At 52.5% G+C, this 18652-nt stretch overlaps 1 protein-coding gene across 3 annotated transcripts in view; it reads left to right on the forward strand.

The window, feature by feature from the left end:
• WDR7 (WD repeat domain 7) overlaps positions 1 to 12127 on the forward strand; it is a 32630-nt gene extending 20503 nt beyond the window's left edge. For all 3 annotated transcript variants that reach the window (XM_032676184.1, XM_032676183.1, XM_032676186.1), the window contains 8 exons: positions 750 to 936; positions 2321 to 2438; positions 3118 to 3267; positions 3424 to 3506; positions 4936 to 5035; positions 9241 to 9345; positions 10122 to 10325; positions 10993 to 12127. In XM_032676184.1, coding sequence (XP_032532075.1) covers positions 750 to 936; positions 2321 to 2438; positions 3118 to 3267; positions 3424 to 3506; positions 4936 to 5035; positions 9241 to 9345; positions 10122 to 10325 — 947 coding nt within the window. In that variant the 3' untranslated portion in view covers positions 10993 to 12127. The remainder of the gene's footprint in view (positions 1 to 749; positions 937 to 2320; positions 2439 to 3117; positions 3268 to 3423; positions 3507 to 4935; positions 5036 to 9240; positions 9346 to 10121; positions 10326 to 10992) is intronic.
• Positions 12128 to 18652: the final 6525 nt, after the last annotated feature.

The raw sequence follows: 18652 nt of genomic DNA on the forward strand, positions 1-18652 counted from the left end.
TCCCGATTTTTACACCCCAGAGAAGATCTGGGATAAAAAATTCCCCAGGCCAGGAACAGGAAGGGCTGGAGGGATCTGGATTTTTGGACCCAGCTTTGGATTTTGGTTCTTGATGACTTTTTCTCCCGGGATATTACTGGGAAGCGGCGAAGCTCCGGGAATAGTCCCCGGCCCCGCTCCGGCGAGCTTTTCCAGGGAGCTTTTCCGGGGCTAATTACCTCGTGGCCGCGCCGCCTCTAATGTGACATGTTTATTGCCCTAACGAACAACTCATTAGCCGCCCTGATGTTTTTGTCAATATTAATTCCTTCGCTTAAGCCGAGGCAAAGCTTTTAAACAAAGATGTCCTGGCTGAGGATTGGGCGGGATTGGCTTCATCCAGCGGGATTCCCAGGGAAAAGCCGGGAATGTTTCATCGGGGTAACGGTTGAGGAGTCACTTTTAGAGCTGGGACGTAACACTGATACTTCTAGGTGTCGTTGGTGTGAATCACCAGGAAAATGTGAGCTTTGTTTATTAAACCAAACAAGCAAGAAAAACCTGATAAAATCAGTAATTACCTTTATCAGGAGGTAACAAATAACGACGAGGAGATAATAACAAACTACCTGTGCCAGGAAGCGTCGCTCCTACGTGTATATAAATTTTATTCAGTGAAATGAAATATTAATAATGTTCCCTCAACATCCAGCACCTGGATTGGGATTTGGGATTGTTCAAGTTGTTTGGGATGTGGTTCCTCCCCCCAGGCAAGGCGCTGACGTTCCTGCTGCTGCAGCCGCCCAGCGCCAAGCTGCCGGCGCACTCCACCATCCGCCGCACCGCCATCGACCTCATCGGCCGCGGCTTCACCGTCTGGGAGCCCTACATGGACGTGTCCGCCGTGCTCATGGGGCTGCTGGAGCTCTGCGCCGACGCCGAGAAGCAGCTGGCCAAGTGGGTACTGCCGGCACTTCCCAGTCCCATTCCCATTCCCACCTCGGCGTCCTCGAGTCCTGGGGCCGAGGAGGGCAGGGTGGGGTGAGACATCGGGAAGAAATCCCTCCCTGCCAGGGTGGGCAGGCCCTGGCACACCCTAGAAGTGGCCAAGGCCAGCTTGGAGCAACCTGCTCTAGTAGGAGGTGTCCCTGAGATGATCCTTCAAATCCTTCCCAGCCCAAACCATTCCACGAAGTATTTGTTGGTGCCACCACGCAGATTTTAAATGCCACCTGCAATGAGGGTTGTTTTAATCCCATGGATGTTTTTGGGAGCTGGTGAGGGTTCCCTGACCTTATTCTAAGGCAGATCTCCCCCATTTCATAGAAGTTTTCATTTCCTCGAGATACTAAGAAGAAATCCATGGAGAAATGTGGAGAAATTGGATTCCCATTGTATTTTGTGGGAACTCCAGTTACTCCTTGTGGTGTGACAAAAGCCCATGTTTTATCCAGGAGCTTTTATGTCGAACTCCAAATGTATATATAAAAAAATCACATATATTGACCAGAATTTCTTTTTTTTCCTTGCTGAATTCAAGGAATACCCAGGTGTTTGTAACTCCAGTTCATCCCAGTCCCTGAAAGTTTAGGCCATGCTGAAGGAAACCGCTCGGTCATGAGGGCTAAGAGTGTTTTCCCAGGATTTTTAGGCTTTGTCCTGGCACAGATAGGAGGGTAGGAATCATTTTGGGCTTGGTTTTGGCTTTTTCAGTTCACGTTTGAAATAGGTGATGTTCGAGCCAGGTTATCATGGAATGGTTTGGGTCGAGAGGGATTTTAAGGATCATCCAGTCCCACCCCCTGCCACGGGCAGGGACACCTTCCACTAGTCCAGATTGCTCCAAGCCTGGCCTTGGACACTTCCAGGGGTCACAGCAACTAAAAAAGCCTTGAATTAAGAGAATTTCCCTGCCCAGAAGATTTCTCAGCCTTCAGTGTTTCAAACACTGGAAAAGCCCAAACCATAAATCCTCGGGAAGACGCTCCGGGCTCTCTGGCCTCTCCCTCCGTGGGGGTTGATGTGTATTCAGCACATCCAGATCATTTGTTAACAAGGCCTTTCCCCCACTTCGGACAGATGCACTCCCTGTTTTCAATCTTCATGGTTAATTATTCGATTTGGGGTTGATGCAGGAACACCCTGACTCCTAATCACTGCTCATTGTTGGGAGTCCATTATCCCGGAACCGCCGGAGCGCTCCCGCTGACCTTGAACTGACATTATAAGCTGCTTTCTAATCTTTTTGCACTCGATATTTTTCTAATGCTCCTTTTTTTTTTTTTTTTCTTTCTTTCTTTCTTTGTCCCTGCCTTTTGTCCACCCTGGCCCCCCTTTTTAGCATCACAATGGGGCTACCCCTGAGCCCGGCGGCCGACTCGGCGCGCTCGGCGCGGCACGCGCTGTCCCTCATCGCCACCGCCCGCCCGCCCGCCTTCATCACCACCATCGCCAAGGAGGTGAGTGGGGCACCTGCAGCCAGCACCCTTCCACTCCAGGGAGTGTTGGGGTGCCCAGGGGCACCTGCAGCCAGCCCTTCCACTCCAGGGAGTGTTGGGGTGCCCAGGGGCACCTGCAACCAGCCCTTCCACCCCAGGAGGTGTTGGGGTGCCCAGGGGCACCTGCAGCCAACCCTTCCACCCCAGGGAGTGTTGGGGTGCCCAGGGGCACCTGCAACCAACCCTTCCACCCCAGGAGGTGTTGGGGTGCCCAGGGGCACCTGCAGCCAGCACCCTTCCACCCCAGGGAGTGTTGGGGTGCCCAGGGGCACCTGCAGCCAACACCCTTCCACCCCAGGGAGTGTTGGGGTGCCCAGGGGCACCTGCAGCCAGCACCCTTCCACCCCAGGGAGTGTTGGTGTGCCCAAAGAGATCCAACCCCCCCGGATTTATAGCGTGGGATGAGTCCGGCTCGATTTGGTTGTAGAAGTTTCCAGAGCGTCGCAGAAAGTTTCCAGATTTGTGGAAAACCCTGCTTGCTTCAAGCAGTGCACACATGACCCTCTGAGCAGGAATTCTAATGGAATGGAGGCTTTTCCATGGGGTTTGGAGGATGAGGGGGTTGGTGTAGGCCAGACGACCCGGGGGGGTGTCTTTTCCAATCGCGGTGATTCCGATGGCGCGTCCCCGCTCTCGGCAGGTGCACCGGCACACGGCGCTGGCGGCCAACACGCAGTCGCAGCAGAACATCCACACCACCACCCTGGCCCGGGCCAAGGGCGAGATCCTGCGGGTCATCGAGATCCTCATCGACAAGATGCCCACGGACGTCGTGGACCTGCTGGTGGAGGTGAGTGAATCCCGATCAGGAGAAGGTTGGACAGGGCTTGGAGTGACCTGCTCTGCTGAAAGGTGGCAGGAGGTGGAACTGGTGGAATTAAAGCTTCACAGCTTTAATTATGAAATGGAAAATATTGTCCAACTGATTCGAATTGTTGTTTCCGAGGTGATGGACATCATCATGTATTGCCTGGAAGGATCTTTAGTGAAGAAAAAGGGCCTTCAGGAATGTTTTCCGGCCATCTGCAGGTGAGCTCTTCCTCAGGGAATGCTGGGACCACCAGCAGGATGTGAAATGGTCCTTTAGGTGACACTGAGCCTGTCAAACAACAAAGAGTCAAACGTGATTTATCAAACGGGCTCATTTCCAGTATCTTTAAACTTGGATAAATATCCCAGTTCTCCTCTTTAACCAATAAATTCCAATAATCACCCGTCGGCCGTTACGTTCTGATTTAATCAGCTATTAAAATATTAAATAGTTTCAGGGAAAAGAACAGTCCTCCTGTTGCCAGCTTGGATGCTGATGGAGGTGATGATGCTTTAAAAGGCTTTCCTTAAAGCATAAAAGCAGGGATAAGTGGGAATTAGTGCAAAAACCCTCCCTATTCCTGTTGTATATTTATAGCTCTGCAGTATTTTTAAAAATCTTGGCAATTACCTGTAATATTTCCTGTTTATAGCCGGGATAAAAATGATCCAGCACCCACTGACGGGATTGTTGAGCCCAGGGAAAATTGCCATCGGGTTGTAGAAAACGGGGGGGAATCTCTGGAGAGATTCCAAATGGAAGTGCTTTCCCCTTTTTCCTGCACGAAACCCAGGGATTTTCTTCCTTCCTTTTTATTCCTGATGGTTTTTTTCCCCACGTTCCATCCCGGTTTTCTCCCATCCCACGCCGGAGGAGCAAGCAGTTGCTATGGCACTCTGGGAATGCTGAGGAATGGGGAGATAAATCGCTGGGAGATTGGTTGTTTGGCACATGTTTTTAGGGATCAATTCCAGAGATTTCTTGTGGATTTTGGTGTAGGAAAATTTCCCTGTAAAATTCCAGTTGCAGTTGGAAGTGCAGTCGGTGTTTTCCCTGCCTTTGTGAGGGAAGGCACAGGAATATCCCCAAGGATTTCAATATGCAGTAAGGAATTGGACACTCTCGGCTTTCCAGGTGTGGAAATTCCTTGGATTTTGCAGCGATTGGAATTCCAGCTGCTCCCACACGCTCACACCGGGCACTGAGGACAATGCCAGGCTTCACCCCGAGGATATTCTTGGATTAGGGAATGCCTTTTTTTTTTCCGTATGCCCATCAAAAATTGATGAGTTGGCAGATTTTTCTTTCCGCTTCCCTTCTTTTCCCCATTTGATTCTCCCGGGAAATGCCCTGAAGGGTTGGATTGTCATTTAACCATTTGACTTCCAGCTTACAAAGTGTGGATCACACGTGGGCACGTGGGTGGTTATCCCATGGATTATTCCCAACATTCTGTATGAAAAATAAATCAATCTGAGTGTTCAATCGGGTTCCATGGTAACAGATCAAAATCCGGTGGCTTTGTGGAATGCTGAGTATTAAACCGGCAGCGGGCGGATTCCTAAATCACATCCCTGCTCCAGCCCTTCCTAAATTATCCAGTGGCATCCCAGCTGGATTTTCCTGTGGTTTCCCTGTCCCCTGCAGGTTCTACATGGTCAGTTATTACGAGCGGAGTCACCGGATCGCCGTGGGAGCCCGGCACGGATCCGTGGCGCTCTACGACATCCGCACCGGGAAGTGTCAGGTAAAAGAAATCACCGGGAATTCCTTCCCGGAAAATAAAACCTGGGAGCTCCTGGAAGCAGCGAGCTCTGCATCCAGGGAAGTGCCGAACCACTGGAATATTATGGATAACACCGGGGAGATCAATAGTTTAATGAAGGACTTAAGGGGTGTAGAGTCCTACTGGGAATGATGGGGTGCTGCTGGATTAGTCAGGAAAACCTGGAGCTGATCTGAAAGCCCAGGGGTTATTTCCCCAAAATTCCAGGATGGTTCACTCCATGGTGGGGAATATTCATTGGTTTCCTCACTTTCCATAATAAGCTTCCACTGGAAAACAGAGCTGGAGGGCACCGAAAAGACTTCCGGGATAATTAGGGCAGGTCCTTTGCAGCTTTAATTATTATTATTCATGAGATAGAAACATTCAGTGAATGTTCCAGGTAAATTATGGAATCTATTGGATTCCATAATGCCATCTATTGGATGCAGATTCCTGCTTCCAAATCCAGGTTTTTTAAGTTATTTCTCGCAGCTGCAGATTTTTTGGGGCTACTCAGAAGATGTGGAATAACATGAGGCTGAAAAATTTGTGTCAGGGGAGAAAAGCTCGGGATTTTAATTTCCTTTTATTCCAAAAGTTCCAAAAAAAAAAAAAAAAAAATCAGTGGTTTCCTGAAAACCATTTTTGGGTTGTTTGGGGTTTTTTCCCTTCCAGTGAATTTTTATTTGGTTTTTAAGGAAGGGCTGATTTAGGAACCCAGTGAGGAATGAGATGGAATAGGATGATGGATAGCAAGAATCCCCCTTTTTCACAAATAGTAAACCAATGTTTAACCAGCACAGGGCTTTTGCCAGTAAAATTTGCTCTTATCAGTGAATTGTGTTCCCAAATTCCGCGGGATTTTCGGGATGCGGCGCCCTTCCCGTGCCGGTATTGATCTGCCCTTCAGCCGCTGGCAGCTCCCAGAGCTCCCAGGGCCGGGCTGTTGATTATCTCCGGCTCGGGAGCCGTATTGACCCGGAGCCCATGGCCCTGGATTTTTCACACCGTCTCCATGACACTCCTAATAAACCAACCCCGCTGATTGCTCCGTGCCTCTGGAAGCCAGCCCGGCCACAGCCGGAGCTTTTCCCTCTAGGAGCAGCTTTGGAGGTGGGTTTGGCCTCCAAAATTCCAAGGGGGATCCATGCCCTGAGCTTGGAATCCACTGGATTCCCCCCTCATGTTTTCCCCCCCTCATGTTTTCCCCTCATGTTTTTCCCCCCTCCCCATTTTCCCGCCTCACGTTTTCCCCCCCTCATGTTTTCCCCCCCTCACCTTTTCCCCCCCTCGCCTTTTTCCCCCCCTCACATTTTTCCCTCCTCACAGTTTTCCCTCCTCACATTTTTCCCCCCTCACATTTTTTCCCTCTCACATTTTTTCCTCCCTCACAGTTTTCCTCCCTCACGTTTTCCCCCCCTCACGTTTTCCCCCCCTCGCCTTTTTCCCCCCCCTCACATTTTCCCCCCCTCACATTTTTCCCCCCTCACATTTTTCCCCCCTCACATTTTTCCCCCCTCACATTTTTTCCCCCTCACATTTTTCCCCCTCACATTTTTTCCCCCTCACATTTTTTCCTCCCTCACAGTTTTCCTCCCTCACGTTTTCCCCCCCTCACATTTTTCCCCCCTCACCTTTTTCCCCCCCTCACATTTTTCCCTCTCCATTTTCCCCCCTCGTGTTTTTCCCCCCTCACATATTCTAGGAAATCCAAGGCTCAGAATTCCTTAAAAAACCAGCTGAGCATCAGCATAATTTGGGATATAAATATCTCTGATATTTGCTGTTGAATCCATGTAGCATTTTCCATTTTTGGAATATTTCTAATCCTTTAAAAACGCAGATTCCGAGGCGGATGACAGGAGATGAAGGCTCTGGAGGAGGATTTCCCGGGTGGATGGTGTGGGGAGCAGCCCCCAGGTTGTCACTTTTAGGCTGAGCTTAGGCCCAGCTTTAGAACCGAGCCTGGTTCTCCCTGTCGGAATCCGACGGGATGTGGTGGGAACGGCTCTGTGGGTGTTCCGTGCTCGATCCCAGAGGGATGTTGGAGAGGATTCCAGCCATTCCCACAGAGCTGAGTCCTGGCTCTCAGGGATTGCAAAGGTTAAACTTTATCAGCTTCCCCCCAAAAAAAAGAGGTCGAACTTCCATCAGCACCTTCCACCTCCCAACCGCTCCGAGCTGATGATGATTATTGATCCCTCCCTTCCCGGCTTTTCCCTCTGCTCCGGCCTTGATGTCCGGATAGCGCCGCATCCCGCGAAAATAAGGCTCCATCTTGATCAGGGGCTGAGATGAGATCCTGGGATTTGATAAAGATAATTGATGGCTCGCGGGGAACCAGCAAAACGGCTCCGAGGGCCTGGAAAATGCGGCTTTTGTTTTGCCACCGTTAAACCCCACGTGGTTTAAACACAAATGGCAATTTTTATCCCCAAAATAAACCGCTTAAAATGTCCAGTCGGGCTCAGTTTACGCTCAGGGTGAAGGTTTCTGGGAATAACAAGAAAATTCAAAGTCATTAAATGTCATTTGTCCATTTAAATATTGCAAGAATATTAAATTCCAACCAAATTATTAATGTTTTGCATCAAGTTCCTAATTATCAACACACAATTAAAAATACTGTATTTAGGGGTGCAGCAACCCAGGAAAATATTGATATTCTGCTATTTCATATCACATTAAACCCTAAATTAGTGTGATCCAGCTAACTGGATTTTAGGATACCTGGTGGTTGTCGGTTTGGGAATGATGGGAAAATATTCATCTCTGAAAGTTCCTTAATAATATTTTAATTATTTCATTATTCATTCATTTTAATTGTGATCATCCAGAAGAATTAACTCACATTTTGGGGAGGGGGGGGCTTTTCCTCATGTTCCTCTCATTGGCCTGAAATTTGGGATCCGTAGAATTATTATTTCAAGTCCTGTCAGATAAATTCCTGCTGGGTAACAGAGTCTGGCCCCAAAACCCCCCACTTAGTTCCTCTGTTTAATTATCTCCTTTTCCTTCAGGAATGTATTTGGATCTGTAAGGAGAGGCTTTGAAATATTCCATTTTTATTGATTTAAATCTCTGTCATTAATATTTAGAGCTGCCTTTCAGAGAATACTTGTAATTTTTGTATCTAAAACCTCATCATTTGCAGGGGAAGATTAAAGAGAAACACGAGTTATTTTGGGGGTTTATTTCAAAGCAAAGCCTGCTTTTTAATGAAGTTTAATTAGGGAATGAAAGATGCTGTCCTGGAATGTGGTGGTTTAAAGGTGTTTATCCTGCATTCCCAAATCCAGGTGAGGCAGGAGAACCTGGTATTAGGAAGCAAATCCCATCTGCCTCAGGGATGAAATAAATCCCAGTGTCCCGAGTTGGAAGGGATCCTTATGGATCTGCCCCATCCCTGGGCTAGTCCAAGGCAAAACCAAAAATGAATTTAAAGATATAAATATTGATGTTTTCTCAGCCCTGAAGTGGGATTATTCCTGGAACTGACATAGAGATTTAAATTAATAAAGTTGCTGAAACTGGGGTAAGTTAAGAGAGATTGCCCATAAATTTCTTTTAAAAAATGAGATTTCTCTTTTAAACTTTTACTTGTGGGGATTGATTTTTCTACCTTTGTCTCCCCCAAACCTGTTTTATGGACAAGTATTCCGTGCTAAAAGGGTGGGATGGGGCTAAACACGGGAGCAGCTCATTAATGGGTTTGATTCCATCCAGGAGGGAGATTTGGGCTTCACCCACCTTTGCCAGGAGGGAGAAATGAATATTTGAATGAGTTCTGAATAAAGCAGCGAGTCTTCATCCTTCAATAAATCTGGGATGGGCACAGGAGCCCTGATAATGGGGTTTTCCTACTGCTGATCCAAGAGAAAAGGGGATTTTCGGTGAGAAATTCCTGTGGCCACTCGGATTTAATACATATTTGAGGCTTTGGGACCTTTTCTGCAGGAGAAGAGCTCGTGGGGGAGTGCAGGATTTTTAAAAATCTCTGTTAAAGACTCCTCCTTGCTCATAATCCTGCCAAATTATCCAGTTTAAAAACTGGATTTGGCAGGGGATGATTTTATGGGCCGAGCAGCCTTCAGGATGCTCCCGAGGAGCTGTGGTGGTGTTTAACCCTGAGCAGACACCCCTCCCACATCCCTGTTCTCTCTCTCTCTCTCCCCCTTTCCCAGACCATCCATGGCCACAAAGGCCCCATCACCGCCGTGGCTTTCGCCCCCGACGGCCGGTACCTCGCCACCTACTCCAACTCCGACAGCCACCTCTCCTTCTGGCAGGTGAGGACACATCCCAGCCCTCCTTCCTTCGGGAACTGGGGGAAAAAATCCTGAGGGAGAGAAGGTCAAAGCTGGGTGGGGCTTGGAGCAACCTGGGCTGGTGGAAGAGATGATCCTTAAAAATCCTTCCGAGCCAAACACGAAGAGTTAAACACCCTCCACATTTAGTTTTCAGATTCTTCCCTTCCGTGTCCCGCGCTTGGCACGATTATTAATGCAGGGAAATCGGGGGCATTAGTCATCTTAAAAGGGTTATTACTCAAGATGATTTAAATGGTGGCGATGTCGGCTCCGGGGCCGTGATTTACACCCCGTGACACGGGGAGAGCCGGAAAAAAGGGACGGCTCCGACCTGGAACCGCTCAGGATTCAGCAGCAATAGCACCCCTGAAATATCCTGGGCTTTGCCAAGGTCTCCTGGGGTGGGGAGAAAGGCCCAATGCTGCCGATTCCTCTTTCCCTGGATTTTTAAAGGGAAAGAGGAATCAGCAGCGTTGGGCCTGTTTTCCAAAGGGCAGAACTCAGGAGATCTCTGGGAGCGTTTGAGGCCAGGTGGGATGGGGCTGGAAGGGTTCAAGGCCAGGCTTGGAGCAACCTGGTCTGGTGGAAAGGACTGGAACAAGATGATCCTTTAGGTCCCTTCCGAGCCAAACCTTCCATGATCCTTCTGAGCGGCCTCTCGCCTGGGCCCAGCCATGGTGGTCCCAGGGTCGTGGAAGTTTGGGAGGAGCTCCAGGCGTGCCTGGCAGCCCCAGGAAGGTGTGTGTGTCGTGCAGATGAACACGTCCCTGCTGGGGAGCATCGGGATGCTGAACTCGGCGCCGCAGCTGCGCTGCATCAAGACCTACCAGGTGCCGCCGGTGCAGCCGGCCTCGCCCGGCTCCCACAACGCCCTGCGCCTCGCCCGCCTCATCTGGACCTCCAACCGCCACGTCATCCTCATGGCCCACGACGGCAAGGAGCACCGCTTCATGGTCTAGGTGGGGCCTTCCCGAAAATCAGGGAGCTTCCCTGAAATCCGGGCGCTCCTGCCCCTCGCTGTGGGCGTCGCGTGAGGGGAGCGCCGAGGGCGGGGCTCGGTGGGGATCTGAGGGGTTCCTGCCGGGCTCTGAGGGGCTCAGTGGGGATCTGAGGGGTTCCTGAGGGGCTCAGCCGGGATCTGAGGGGTTCCTGACAGGCTCTGAGGGGCTCAGTGGGGATCTGAGGGGTTCCTGCCGGGCTCTGAGGGGCTCAGCTGGGATCTGAGGGACTCGGACAGGATCTGAGGGAATCCCGTCCGGCTCTGAGGGAATCCAGACTCTGGAGGATTCCTACACATCTCTGAGGGGCTCAGCTGGGATCTGAGGGAATCCTGCCCAGCTCAGCTGGGATCTGAGGGAATCCTGCCTGGCTCTGAGGGGCTCAGCCGGGATCTGAGGGAATCCTGCCTGGCTCTGAGGGAATCCAGATTCTGAGGGAATCCTGCCCAGCTCTGAGGGGCTCAGGCAGGATCTGAGGGAATCCTGTCCACTCTGAGGGACTCAACCAGGATCTGAGGGAATCCTGCCCAGTTCTGAGGGGCTCTGCCGGGATCTGAGGGGATCCCTGTGATTCCGAGCGCTCATCCCATCCCGCTGGCAGCTGACACTGTTTTTCCCGGGCGTGCAGGAGGAAGCAGATGCCGGCGGCGGCGGGAAGAGCCGGCAGAGCGGGATCAGCAGCACCTCATCCCGAGCCTGGCTCCTCCTCATGGATGTCATCCCACCCCTGTTCCCTCTGGAGCCTCCCGGAATGTCAGTGTTTACCACAACAGCTCCTTGTTTACATGGATTTTCTCCCGGAATGCTGGTGGGTGACACAGCCCAGAGCCTGGGAATGGGGAGGGCTGGAATTTGGGATCAAGTCTTCGTTTCCGAGGGATCTGGGAAGTGCTGCTGCGCCCAGGCCGGAAGGAAAAAATAATAGTGTATATAAATAATTTAAAAAGCCCTTTCAATGGAACAGCAAACTTGGAAAAAAGGAGTATTTATATATAAAGGTGGTTTTTGCTGCCAGTGCAGGTATTTATTTAAATAAAGGACAAAGAGGAGCCATTTGGGGCTGGAAAAATGATCAAAACTATGGAAAAAGCAAATTATTGACTGGATAGACTGAAACATTTCCATCAGTAGGAATATTCCTGTGTTACACTGGCTGTGACTGTGTTTCCTTCTTACATATCTTCATTTTGTGGAATATTTAGTGTGAAATCTGCTGGTTTCTGCTCACGGGCAAGAGAAGATTCTCTCTTAATTGTGTGTTTGTCCAGCTTTTCCTTGGCTGCAGAGCTTGGCCCTACGTGTTAAACTAAAACCGGTACTTGGAGAATCCAAAAGGAAGAAATTAATTCCTCAAATGGCTTCTAAGGATAAAATGCATTTATTTCCTTGTGCAGTGCTCAGGTGAGATTTGCAGCCCAGCAGCTCCATATCTGTCTGCTGTTTAAAATCCCATTCCAAAGCAGGACATTAGGAATGCTGAACACAAACTGCTGGGAATATTCCCAGCGGATATTCCCGACCCTGTCATTCCAGTGTGAGCTTCCCGTGCCGTATCCATGCTGTGTTTGTGAGTGTAGGGGTGTCCGTGGCTTTCCCTGGCAGTTCCCAAGCCAAAGGTGACACCTGGATGAGAGGGGGGTGACGGGAGTCACCGTGTGAGCGGCTCCAGGGGCTGCTCCTCCGGGAATCCGCTGCCCTCCCTGCGCGTGGATTCAAATTCCCGGTGTAAATATGCTCGTGGAATAAAACTGGACTGAAACCTGTCGGTTTTCCTGGGTGTCAGTAATTCCCTTTGGAAATAGGCAGGAATGAGAGCAGGAATTGTGGGAATCCTCCACTTCCAGAGCACGTGGATGTGTTCGACCTCTGTGGCTCCGGCATTCCCGGGAGGATCCAGGGAGGGAAGGGGCAGAGGCGGCAGCGCCCGGAGAACCCCCTGCTCTCCTTCAGCTGCTGAGCCTTGGAAAAATCAATCCTTGGGAGCCAGGAGGGAAATCTTTCCAAGCTCTGACTACAGGATGTGTTCTGACAAGGCCGGGACGAGCCGGCGGCGCGGGGAGAGGGAGGGGAACGGAGTCGTTCTGAACCCTGACACTCCAAGGTGGGTTTGGGCGAGGCTGGTCCCAGTTCTCAGAAAACTTCCCCAGCATTCAGACTTTTGTCTGAACGGGGAAAAAAATCAGGAAAAAAGACCCCATGGAGCAGAGCCTCCGGTGTGATAAATTGGCCCTGGCCGCAGCGGTTGCCTGGAGCGCGCTTTGAAGCGGGAGAGGCTCCTGGGGAACTTCCCCCCTCTCTCTCCCTCTCTCCCTCTCTCTCTGATGTCGGGAAATTAAAAATTAATCCCCTATGAAAAATTAAAAGGTGAAACTTTCTGCTCTTTCAGCACAGCCGAGCTTTTGGAATGCTGATTTGGGGCTCGGAATGCGAGGCGGGAGCGACGTCTCCGGGAACGTCGGCGCATTAGGACGCGGGGTTTTAATTGATTTTTTTTGGTAAATTGGAACCTGTTTGCCCAGGGCTCGAGCGGCTTCAAGTGGGGGTAAATATTTATTTATTGATGTAAATAACTTTAAACAGGCGTTTACTCACTCCCGGAGTTCAGCACAGGGAAAGGAAACCGAGGCTTCCGGCGTGGGAACGACGCCGGACTCTGCACATCCGGCCAGTTTAAATTGGGCTTTTTTTATTAAAAAAATGGGTTTCAGACAGAAAATGGGTTAAAATCCATGTCATTGCAGGAACAAACTCAGGGGTGGTGCTGCTGGGAACAAACCAGAGCAGAGCCCAAATCCAGTCTGGGAACGGATGCAGGGATCCAGCCGGGCCCTGTCCCACCCCAGGGATCCAGGAGATGAGTTCCCATCAAGTGCATCCGCTTGGAAAATGGGGAAAGCTGAGGGTCGGTCCCGGGGGAAGGTTTGCCCTGGGAAATGGGAAGTGGAGCTGTGATTGCTCCTCACAGGGTCAATTTGCCCAGATTTCCCATTTTCCAAACTGTCCACCTGCTCCTGGAACACTGGCTGCAGGGGGAGGTTGGAGAATCACGGGATCCTGGAATGGTTTGGGTGGGAAGGGACCTTAAATCTCCCCCTTGTCCGGCTCTGCCAAGGATTTAAACACCCGTGGAAATTAATCTGCTGGATAAAACCTTTTTTTTTCCCTAGTCTTCATTAATCACCCATCCTTCCCGCAGTTCCTTGCAGGAGAACAGATTTTTTAAACCCCTGTCAGCTGTGGTTTTGTGGGATTCATTCCGTGCCTGTTCCGCGCCGCTGGGGAGGAGGGAGACAATTAACCGGCGGCTTAAAAACTCGGAGCGCTCGTTCCTGCTGGGAATTATGTAACCGTGGGGTGGGCTGGGGCGTGACAGAGAGGGTTTCATGGGGGGGGTTTAGGTTTCCCAGCAAGGCAGAGCTGACAATTCATCCCCGGGGCACCTTCCCGGGATGGGGGGGCTGAGGTGTTTGGGAAGGGCGAGGGAGACTCCGGCGCTGGAACAGCACTTGGACACCTCGGGGGGAAGCTCATCCCTGCTAACGAGCACGTGGGAGGGCAGGTTTCCATCCCATCCCTGTCCCCCACATCCCTGAAACCACCCACGAGGGTGGGATCCCACGGGCTGTGCTCCATCCTGGCTCCACCCCAAATCCCGGCTCGGGTCCTGCCGGCGGGGCAAGAAATCCCAGCCTGGCATCAATTATGGATGGACGCGGAAACGCAGCGGCCCGGGGAGGAAACACTTCCAGGAAAGGCGGCTCTGGAGCCCCCCGGGAGGGGGGGAGGGAGGGAGGCTGTCGCTCACTAACGAACCGGGAGCAATTAGCGCTGGCGGTGCCGGGAAGGGGCGGGGGCGGCGCTGCCAGGAGGGAAAAGCCACCCCCGAGTGCTGGTGTGAGAATCAGGGAGAGGGAGGGGACAGACACGTTGCAGGCCCTGGCACAGGCTGCCCAGGGAAGCTGGGGCTGCCCCTGGATCCCTGGAAGCGTCCAAGGCCGGGTCGGACGGGGCTTGGAGCAACCTGGGCTGGTGGGAAGTGTCCCTGCCGTGGAACAAGATGAGCTTTAAGGTCTCTCCCAGCCCAAACCCACCCCCTGGCAGAGCATCCCTGCACGGGAAGGGCTCCGAGGCTGCTCCGTGGCCCGTTTTCCAGGGAGAGAAATCCATCCGCGCCGCTGACATTTCTAGGACGTGCTATTTTTGCCTCGTGAGGGGGCTGAAAAAATCAAAAGTGGCTTTCAAGAAATGAAGGCAGCACCTTATTTATGCCGAGAAAATTGCTCGTGCTGATTAACCCGGAGCTTTTCCGCGGCGTCTCTCGTGACGGAATCCCACGGGATCTGAGGGGGAAAAGGACAGGTCCGGGGGGAAAGGTGGGAGATGCAGTGGAGGAGGGTCAGGATAGGGTTTGGAGCTGGAAACACCTCGCAGCTGCTCCATGGAGATGTGTTGGGATGCTGGGAATGGTTGTCCTGAAAAATAACCCCCCGCAAAGCTGGGGGTTCATCAGCCAAGAGCAACGGGACACCAGAACATGGGAGTTACACAAACACATTCCCTGACGGAAAGCAGCCGAGGATTTAGGTGGGCAAAGGGGCCAAAAGACAGCAAATAAATCCCCCCCCAACTTCTTGCCCTTCGTTAGCTCCAAAGTTCCCCAAATTTCGCGTGTGCACCCCTTTGTTGTAGGCGGGAAATTCCACGGAATTTCTGGCAATTCCGGGGGCGCGGATCCGGCGGGGGCAGCTCAGCTCCCGCAGCCCGGAGAGGCACCGGCTGCGGCGTGGAGAGGCTCCCAGACTTTCTGTTTCCTTCCTTTTTTTTCCCTTTTTTATTTCTTTTTTTCCGTGGGGATAATAATAACAGTGTCAAGGACACCATTCAAGGCGATGCCTGGAGAGCTATTCAGCACAGGCCTATTTACGGCCATTATAAAATGCCTGTGGATAGTTCAACGACCGATTTTCAAGAGCCTCTCTCTCTCTCTACCTTTTGAAGGCTCAGGAAAATCTATCAAACTGCAGAAATTAAGCTATTTTTCTTCGGGGGGGGGGGGGAAGAGAAACGGAGGGTCGGGAGCTCCTCGCATTAAAATGCTGCCGCGGATTCCCGACCGATGACAAATTGCCCGGCAGAACAACGAGCCGGGAGATGGATTTGGGAGCGGCTCGGGCAGCGCCGGGGGTTTGGGGAGACCTTGCCTGGGGTTTGCTTCGTGGAGCTGAAGGATTGACCTTCCCCTCTGCTCACGTGCGTCCCTGGGAAGTATCCCGGGGAGGAGTTTGCTGCGGCGACCGCAGCCGGTTGGGTTGTCCGACCTCCCGCCGTCCCCGAGCCGTAAATGGAGCCCGTTTGCTTTTCCAGAGCCTTTGGTTACGTTTAATTGAGTGGGAAAGACGTTTGTTTTTCCCCTTCAAAGGCTCCAGCTCCCTCCTGCGTGCGACCACAAGAAAGCATCATCTCCTCATCTCCTGGTTCTCCGGGCAGGGACCCAGCCTGCTTCCCACCGGGAGGGGAGGCTGAAGGATCCAAGGACATGTCCCTGCCCTGGGGTACGGCTGTGCCCCTGTCCCACATCCTGGTTTGCAAGATCCCACTGCCGTTCTCCCCTCCCTTCCAGCCCGGCCCTGCATCCCAGGTTCCCCTCTCTGAGTGGTCCCGATCGATCCTGTCTCTCTTCCAAGCCCTGCAGTCCATACGAGGGGAATATGAATAAATAATGCTGTTTGGATGAAGGGATTTGGAGCTGCCCCGGGCTCTTTGGGTACAATCCCCTCCTTTCAGCAGGTGCTGCTCGGGCATTTTCCGTTCTGCTGCCGAGGCTGTTGCTTCCCGTTAGGCCGGGAGCCTGTTCCAAGGCATTTCTGAGGGACCAGAACTTGGATTTCCACAGCTGTCGGTGCTCCACCGGGTTTGTCCAGGGCTGTGCCCGTGGAAGGGGGACAGGGAAGGGCTGGAGCTGGGCTGGGTCTCCCAGTTTAGGGACGGGAGCGCTCCCAGTCCCACCGGCCTGGTGTTTGCTGCATCCCACCCAGGGATCCTCCTGCCAAAGGCTCCAGGGAATGCTGGCCCATCCTGAGAGCCCCCGCCGAGGGCACCGAAGGGCTTTTAGCTGCGTTGTGACTCCTGACAGGCACAGGAGCAGGACAGGCTCTGCTGGGGAGTGGCACCGCCACCAGCTCCCTGCCAGGGCAGCGCTCCCTCCTCCGTCCCGAGCCCGCCCACCCCTCCCTCCTCGGAGCGGGATTCAGATCCCGGATGGACTCTTCTCTGTCCCACCGAGGACAAACCGAGGCGGGGGAGGGCTCTGGGCCCCTCCATCCCCTCGGCAGAGCCCGCGGCTCCCGGCAGGACGCTCCCGGCAGGACGGGCAGCAGCTGCCTGTTCCCATGGGAAAGGCGCGCCCTGGCTCTGTCCTGTCCCTTCCCCGTCCCCGAGCCGCTCCCGCCGCCGCCGCACTTCGTTCTTTGTGAGCCGCAAGCCTCTCTTTGTGCCGGCCATTAGAATTTGACCCTTTCCAACACCAAAAAAAAAATCGATATCGCCGGCGAGAAGCGGCGGGCGCTATTTTTTTTTTTTCCGAGGCCCTGTTTACGGCACGGCGCGGTCCCGGAGGCAGATGTTATCGGATGTTATCAGATGTTTTATCAGATGTTATCAGATGTTATCAGCGCCGGAGCTGCCGCCCGACTTGGCCAAATTTTTCCGAAGCGTTTTCTGAGCGCATAAAGCCGGTATTATCTTTGTCCACCCGCTGAGAGGAGCGGGGGGGGGGGCTCACAATAAACATCGGCTTCCGAGACGGCCGAGGAAGGGTCCGTCTGATCTGGCCAGATGGGGAAGGGGGAAAAAAAAAAGGGCTCTAATTTGCATCCCAGAAAGCGCTGGGGTGTGACAAAGGTCGTGGGCTGACACTGTACCCTCGGCTGGGAGGGAAAATACGTGAGTCGGGGCTGCGTTGGGCACGTGGCACTGCCCACATCCCTGCCCGGGATCCCTGCTCCTCCTTAGGGAGGGAATCGGCCCTGGAATTGTCAAAGACACACGGGAGGTGGGACCAGGAGCTGAGTGAGCCACTCTCTGCCAGCAGAGTGGGGGTGAGTGCCCTGTCCTGAGGGACGGGGAGGCTCCCAGGTGCTGGGATCTGTCCCATCACCCCGTTCAAATGACAAAAACACGAAGGAAAACGAACAGGGAGCCAGCAGGGGACATAAAATCATTAACAAACTCCTACTAACGGGCTGGTCTCCTCCAGAATTTTACCGTCCACCAAGTTTTAAATGGGGCCTCACACTGGGACCCTGGCGTCGCTCCCGCCGCCCATCCCTGATCCTCAACTCAGCACGAGGAAAGTGGGAAGTCAGAGAGACTCCCCCTGGTCTGCAGGTAGTGACTGAGCAAAGATTTATGGATTTATGGGCCCAACTGGGATGGATTTCGAGGGGTTTGGCTGGATGGAGTTAATTACGAGCACTGGCTGCCAGGGAAGCCTGGCCCTGCTCCAGGGGTGAGGATGCCACCGAGGGGACGAGATCGTTTGGGATCAGATAAAACAGGCCTTGCCATCAGTAATCACCTTGATTCACCCCCTGGAAGTGCTCAGGGCCAGGAGCAACCCTCCCTTCCCTGGAAAAGGGAAAGTGGAGGAGCCACTTCATTTCTGAGCCGCTGCACATCTGAAATCCTAATTTGGGGCTGGATTCTTGTGGGATCCGGGCGTTTAACCCGAGCCAAACGCTGGCAGCTCTGACATTTAAAAGCTCTTCTAAAGATCTCAGTCTTAATTGTCGGGATTTTTTTTCCCCCCGCCTCCCAGCTGGGTAGTTCAGGCTTCCAGCCTTTTCCAAACAAGTTTATCCAGCCTTAATTACCGGTAAGAGAGTGCCCCTGCTCCTGCCTGACAGACAACTGCCAGGGCTGCTAATTAGGGGCTGGGAGATACCAGTGGTGGCAGGAATTAATTGTTCATTGATCCCCCAGGTTGTGGGCAGGCGCTGCAGGTGTGATGTCCAGACTCTGCTCTGGCCCTGTGAGCATTCCCAGCGGGTCCTTCCCTCCCGTGTCATTCCCTTCCAGGCTCAGCCCTGCGTGAGCCAGAGGGACTGAGGTGCCTGGGTGAACAGGAGCTGCAAGGAGAAAGCGAGGCCTGAAGTGCTGCCCTGAGCTGAATTTGTGTTTCCTCCAGCTCCTTCGAGAGGAAAAACAAACAAACCACTCCAAAAAAACCCGCCACAGTGACAAAACCAAACCAAACAAACCCAAACAGCTTAACAAGCTCTTTAAATTTC

This window comes from Chiroxiphia lanceolata, chromosome Z, assembly GCF_009829145.1.
Source record: "Chiroxiphia lanceolata isolate bChiLan1 chromosome Z, bChiLan1.pri, whole genome shotgun sequence".
Taxonomy (NCBI): domain Eukaryota; kingdom Metazoa; phylum Chordata; class Aves; order Passeriformes; family Pipridae; genus Chiroxiphia; species Chiroxiphia lanceolata.